General features: G+C 33.0%; 2 protein-coding genes across 2 annotated transcripts in view; both read right to left on the reverse strand.

The window, feature by feature from the left end:
* The window catches only part of LOC129941381 (uncharacterized), a 39,994-nt gene extending 39,103 nt beyond the window's left edge, over positions 1-891 (reverse strand). The window contains exon 1 of the mRNA XM_056050009.1: positions 757-891. The gene's annotated coding sequence lies outside the window, so the exon portion shown is untranslated. The remainder of the gene's footprint in view (positions 1-756) is intronic.
* A 3,299-nt stretch (positions 892-4,190) lies between these two features.
* On the reverse strand, positions 4,191-6,249 carry LOC129940918 (angiopoietin-2). Its single transcript, XM_056049446.1, has 3 exons — positions 5,038-6,249; positions 4,445-4,982; positions 4,191-4,380 (listed from the first exon to the last, which is right to left on the reverse strand). Exons 1-3 carry the CDS (start codon positions 6,218-6,220, stop codon positions 4,194-4,196), a joined length of 1,908 nt encoding a protein of 635 aa, XP_055905421.1. The 5' UTR covers positions 6,221-6,249; the 3' UTR covers positions 4,191-4,193.
* Between the last annotated feature and the right edge of the window lie 561 nt (positions 6,250-6,810).

Genomic DNA, 6,810 nt, shown 5'->3' on the forward strand with positions numbered 1-6,810 from the left:
CTCTCCTTGGCCACACGTTATACCTACTGCCAACAAAAATCTCCAACAAATTCGCAAACGATCTTTGTTTTCTCATTCGTAGGTAGGAATTAAGTTATTAATTGTTTTGTATTTTAATTAAAATTAACAACAATTTGCATATTCTTAGCTAAATAATTCAAGATTTACGAACAGAGAAACAACTTTATGCTTCCAACATTTTCCTTCAGATTTTAATACTTCTGTCAAAATAAAAGATAAAGAATCGAAAAGCAACTGACACTCAAAACTCAACGTGAAGTATTTTAGTGCGCCCAGGCAGAAGTAGGTATTGTTTTCATTAATTGAAATTTTCTCAAAATTCGATTACTTTTTTGGATGCATTACTATTTGAATTGGGAAAAAGAATAGTTTGCAATTGAAATCAGATCCACCAGATCTGTAGGTAATATAATTCGAAATATCTGAATTGAAGAACCCACATTCGATGCATCTATATTTGCAATTTGTAGAATCAAAGCAGATCTCCTATTGTAATTGTAATGTCTATATTCTTGCCAAATCTTTATTAACAATTTAACAAGTACTTAAATCAAAAAGGCTAAATAAGGAAATAATTCAATGGAGTTTTCTAGCTGAAAACATCCTTCTACGGCTACGGTGAGTTGACAGCAGTAGGTAGGTCTAGGTGAACGAACAGCAACTTTTATTGCTTAATGTATTGTCATGGGTATAAAATGATTACAAATAATAAATGATTTAGTATTTTTTAATTACCTTTTAATCGGTGGCGTTTTGTTTAAAATCTTAATGTTTTAAAAGACAACTATTTTTTGTTTACTTGGGGTGGCCTTTTGGACTTCCCGCAGGAAGATGGGGATACAAAACACCACTCTGTCTATAGGTCTACACGGTTGTGAAGAGAGATTCACTTGCACTTCACGTTCACAGAGTTGTCTCGAAGAAAATTTGTATTAGAAATTTTGTGGTTTAGAGTGACATCTATGGGAATTAAGTAAAACATTTAGCAAAGGTTTGTGTCTATAATTTTGGATGTGGTTATGGGAACGGTAGAATACAGCAAAAAATTATGTTATTAATTTAATAGAATATTTCATTTATTTGAAGAATCGGCTTTTGTTATAGCCAAACCATAAAGTTGCTTTCGGTCGGCCGGGTTTTGACATTTTCGAAATATCGTAAACTCGTTTGGCAAAAGCAAAATTTGATCTATTTTCTATTCAGTCGGGCGTTTGACAGTTCATTGTCAGCCATTTTTTTGAGTTTTTTTAATTGAAGTTACTATATTGTTTAAATAAATAAATCAAAAAAGCGTATTGATTCAAAAATCTTGAACCCGGCTGTATGAATCGTATTCACTTATATAATTGAAGGAAAAGTCAATAGTCTAAACCTTTTAATTTAGTAACACATCTTATTGCAAAATAACCGTTAAAGCAGATAAGCCTTAAATATCAAAGATGTCAGACAACACTCGCAGTTTAAAGCTTAATTTCGTTTTAGAATTCGGCTTTTTGAGGCATAAAATTGTAAATACGATCAAACGCTCATCAACGCTGGACTAACCGAACGGTAGACTGTCAATACGAGTGAACATAATGGAGTCTAGCTACGTTTCGTTCAATTTTTCTCAGTTTGGTTAACTTAAGCACACTTAACCAAGAGCGATCCCAGTCGCTCGCCGTATAAGTAAAATCTGACATATAGATACGTGAGCAAAATTGCATTATGGCTATGCAGTAATTTCACAAACTTAAGTGAATTTTCGTTGGGTTTTTGACATAAGCTTATGTTTGCCTATGCCTATTATAGTTGGGCCTTTATTCTGCCGTTCATATTTTTTGCGTCTGCAATCATTATTTAGATTTTATAAAAATGAAATTCAAGCGTAGGAAATTCCTACAAATAAAATGAATTTCAACGTTTCGATTTTAACCCACTGAAGAAGATACTCATGGACAGCGGTCAAAGAAATTATTTTGAGAATAGGAAGACAATATTCAGCACAGCACCACCCAGTAGATCCGTCAATGTTCTACAATTGTATATTCCATGATTTAAAAACGATTGCTCAGGATCTATTTTATAATATAGAAGCAGATAAAGTTCACATTAGTGTAATGGGTAATTTTAACTAAAACATTAAAGTTTTAAGAAAAAGGGGATAAAGTACTCAATAGCACAGATATAACTGACAGGATGAAATCGATACTATTTTTTTCACAGCATTGTGAAGCCACAGTTGAATTAAATAGCTGGGCGCCTTTTTGTTTGAAGTAAGAAACTTTGCCTTTAACAGAATGCCAAACGTTCACCACCAAACAAAGGCAATTCAAAAAATATTGTCAATTCAAATAAGTATAAATCGCATTCTTACCAAATGGTTACCGAAATAATACAATAAATCCGACAACCCACAGACACAATTAACAATTTTGACGTTTTTTAGAAAGTTTCATGTGGCACGATAGGGTTTTGTAAAATGTAAAATCAGGAAAACTAATAAGTATAAGTACTAATACAAGTATTTATACACGACATCACTTACGCAAGGATTTTACGAGAAAGAAATGTAACTTGGGGTCTCCATTGAACTTTCCTATGACCGGCCTGTCATCAGATAGATAGAGACCAACATCCAGTCCATGATCCGGTCATCACAGTTTGGATTTTTCGAGCGGATCAAAATCCTGTCATCAAATTTGACGTTTGTGTTGTATGTAGTGGTGAGCGTCCATTTTTCCCAGTTTAAATTGTCGTTGAGTGCGGTCATTCATACATATTTTTTACATTAAGTAAGAAAAATTAGTTAAAGAAAATGGAAATATATTTACATTCTTATGTTGTTTACTACTACTCAAAGGCATTTCTTTTATATAATTTGTTTTAATTTCATTTTGTAAGAAAAAACAACAACTACCGACACAAAAGGTAAATCAACAAAAAAGTAAACAACAGATTGTTGTGTCAAATTTGACGAAAACAACAACTACCGACACAAAAGGTAAATCAACAAAAAAGTAAACAACAGATTGTTGTGTCAAATTTGACGAAAACAACAACTACCGACACAAAAGGTAAATCTACAAAAAATTAAACAACAGATTGTTGTGTCAAATGTGACATTTGAGGTTACCCATGGCAAGACATAATATGCCTAGTCAAAAAAAAACACTGGATTGCGGATGAGATTGTGGAAGAAAAGTTGAATTGGATTTACTTTTGTGGAGCCTCAGGGTAAGCGGTAGGTTACTATTTAGAACTTTACTTTTACATTGTGAAACAGACACAAACTAAACGACCACCTCGAACCAATTCGTTAGTTTGTGTCACAAGGAATTATAGGTACCTACGCGGACATTCAACTAAATCGTTGAATAATTTTCTGTAAGTGCAAGATAGAGAAAAATTTAGTCAAGGTGAGTAAATGTTTCCTGTGTATTGGTTTATTTAGTTGATTATTTTCGGAGTTCCTTATGTGCGCAATGTTTGAGCAACTAACGATCGAACTATTTGGCTCCGAAAAAGTTGCATGTGCTTGCCTAGCTTTATTTGAAAGAAAGGAATAGACATCCATAAAAGTTACAATTCCATCACTAGTTCAGTTGTATTTTTATAGCAATGATGCAGTACTTATAGCTTTTTTTTTTTAAATATAAAAAAATAACACAGAAATGAAGTTTATAGATTCGTGGAATGAAAACATTTTATCAATTACAAAAAGTATAAAAGTTTGTTCTTGTCTTACTTTTTAAGTCAACTTTGAAAAAAGGTAAATTTTTTGACAGCTGGGCAAATAGATACTATGAACCAAAATTACCCTATTACATTGTCTGCAATTTCTGACAATTTAATCGCAAAAAAAATTCATTATACTAAAAGTAAATGTAAGCAAACAGGCCTGTTATTGCTGGAACCCATACTGAATGAATAAAATTAGAAACGGCACTGAGCCTTTTCTAATTTATAATTAATCAATGCTTTTTAGTTGATTTTTGGTAGTGTTGTTTGCTAACTAGTAATTTTATTCCCACTCCATTAAAAAATGAAACAAATGCGTTTGATACAAAAATAGTTATTATTTTCAAAAAAAAAAATATTTGTATGCTTATTATAGAAAATAAATTCAATTAATTGGAATCATTACCCGTAAATCAAAGGTAAAAGTAAAAGACAGACACGCATTTTTTAATTTATGGGTCTTCAGGTTGTCCATTATTGGACTGCATTTCTACATCTTTTGACCAAACTGTTGGACGTAGCATCATTTTTGAACTTCTAAGTGAGTAATCATGATGCCATGGGTCCCAAACGATTCCAACGCTATTATGCCCCTCAGGATTTTCATGAAAAACCCCGTTCAAATTAGCTTCAGCACAACTATATAAAACAAAAAAAAATTATTGACAGATCTTCTGAAGAATACATAACAATTTCAACTCACTTCTTAAACCACCATCCACTAGCATACGCAGTAGCACAAGCACAGCATGCGTCAACAGTCTTGTCATTTCTTCGATCGTAGGTGCTGAAGTCTTGGTGATTGTGATAGGTCATGCCATCAGCAATTGCACCACGAAAGCCATCGATTATTAAATTGTAGTTGTTTTCCTCCGAATCAATCCGAAATGTGGAATATTCAACCCATGCCTTAACATTGTCAAAATCTTCCACTTCAATTCGTAGTTCATAGTTCTCGATGTAAGACAGTTGATGGATGAATTCATTCCCTATCCAAAAATCTTTCTCTAAACTACCAAATCCACCACGATACTCATTCCATGAACGATTAAAATTTTCCTGAACAACATATGGTCCACGGTTTTGAATGACAGTCCACGCAGGTCCCGCAGTTGAGAATACGCAATATTGTTCATTCATATCACGTCCAGCTTCGTTAAGTTTCGGTACTGAGAATTTGTAAATGCCATCTACACGATTGGTGAGCTCATGACAGCCAGTTTTCAATGGTTGCACGAAATCTGAAATAGAAGTACATTAATGTTGAAATCAAAGTAAACAAAAATGTAATTGTACTGATTTCTTCTTTAGGTTCTTCACTTTCATCGCCATTATTATCGTCAATTTCTTCAACGTCTTCTCTTGAATTTTGAATCCCTTTTAGAATTCCTTCATTTTCATCCATTTTTTCTGCACTCTCATTACTGTTAGTTTCATCATCTGTTTTGTGGTCTGTGAACTCAGTTCCCACACCAGAAGTATCAGTTCGGTTTTCATCTCTATCATTAAGCTTGTCAACCCATTTCTGAACATCCATCACAAGTTTTTCTATTTTCTTCAGTAGCAAATCTGAACTTCCTGTAAACGTGGTTATTTCACTTGACATAGATTGACACAAATTTGACAGCTTCAAGCTATTTTCCGCATTCGTATCAAACAGTCTAACAGTACGCTCATCGATTCTCTCTAACAACTCAGCAGTCTCTTCCCACTTCCTTGAATTCTTTTGATTGTTATCAAAAACTTGTTTGAATTCATGTCGGGGGATAATGTCGATTATTTGGTTAAGTTTCTTTTCAATATCTTTCAAATCATTTTTCCCATTTAATTTTGTTCCATTGCACTGCATAATGGGATGGACGAGTTTTGCCATTTTCATTTCATTATTTTGGACATTCGATTTAAAACTTTTGCAGCTATCTCTCTCAATATTTTGCACATGCCGCAAGATATTACTCAGGCGTGTCCCTATTTCATTGCGCATCTTACGATCACCATTTATAAGTTTCTTTATTTCACCCAAACCATTTTCACCATTATTACGAAACCTTGTGTTTTCATTTTCACCATGGTAGCAACCGTCGCTCAAATACACTAACTTGGAAAGTATGTGATTCAAGGTGAACTCTTGAGATGTCAGTTTTTGATTCACTATCTGATTCTCATCCTGTGTCCGCTTGATCAAATCGATTTTATGTTCTATTGTTTTCATTTGGTCATTCCATGAATCGATGTGATGATGAAATATTGCCCAAGTGTGTGCTTTCTCCTGAAGCTGTTTAATTGATGTATCCACGGCAGAAAGTGTTTGCACCATCGTATCGATTTTATGGTCTAAGCTATTGAGATAGTGTGATGAAAATTTAGTTTCTGCATCATCCAAAACAGGCTCTCCTTCTGTTGTTTCGGGAATATTGTTTAAAAGGAATGCTTCACCGATTAAAAAGGTTAATATAAGAAACCAAATTACTCTGATCATTTTTTTCGGATTTTTTAAATGCTGAGATCTTCTTCTTTTCACTTTGAAGATTAAACTGAATCTAAATTTTCAGACATCATAGTATTGTTCTGGATGGAATAAAAAGGGAGAACACATTTTTAGTAATCCAGATGTTCTTAAAACGACATCTTCATCCACTTGTTTGTATGATATGCTGCTCTTTTACTTGATTGCTAAAGTTTAACAATACAATTTTTAATGCTCACCAAAAACATAGAATTTTGATTTCAAAATTATTGTGGATTAAATAATGAATGCAGTAACATATGTATTGTTTTTAGGGAGTTGTTATCAGTGACATGAAAGTTGTTGAAAGCTTTTCAAAACTTAATTTAATTTTTTGAAAACTAATTTACATGTGGAGATAAATTAGCCAGTTCACCATTTTTTCTGCCATTTTCAGAATTATATCATACTCTATTGAAATACCTATTCTTAAAAGCGATTCAGTGGAATACTAACGCATAGATCAATCTCCGAAGTGTATTCAAGAAGTCTAACTACAACAGCCGAAAAAGACACATGTCTTTTTTTATTTTTATATCACTTATTAACATACTGTTCATAAA

The sequence above is a fragment of the Eupeodes corollae genome, chromosome 1 (assembly GCF_945859685.1).
Source record: "Eupeodes corollae chromosome 1, idEupCoro1.1, whole genome shotgun sequence".
NCBI classification, from domain to species: Eukaryota; Metazoa; Arthropoda; class Insecta; order Diptera; family Syrphidae; genus Eupeodes; species Eupeodes corollae.

Bases quoted from the DNA above. Each gene is read 5' to 3' on its own strand.
- LOC129940918 (XM_056049446.1), bottom strand. From the start codon at position 6,220: ATGATCAGAGTAATTTGGTTTCTTATATTAACCTTTTTAATCGGTGAA. The intron at 4,983-5,037 runs GTACAATTACAT...CTTCTATTTCAG, and splicing joins AGAACCTAAAGAAGAAATCA to ATTTCGTGCAACCATTGAAA. The intron at 4,381-4,444 runs GTGAGTTGAAAT...TGTTTTATATAG, and splicing joins AGTGGATGGTGGTTTAAGAA to TTGTGCTGAAGCTAATTTGA.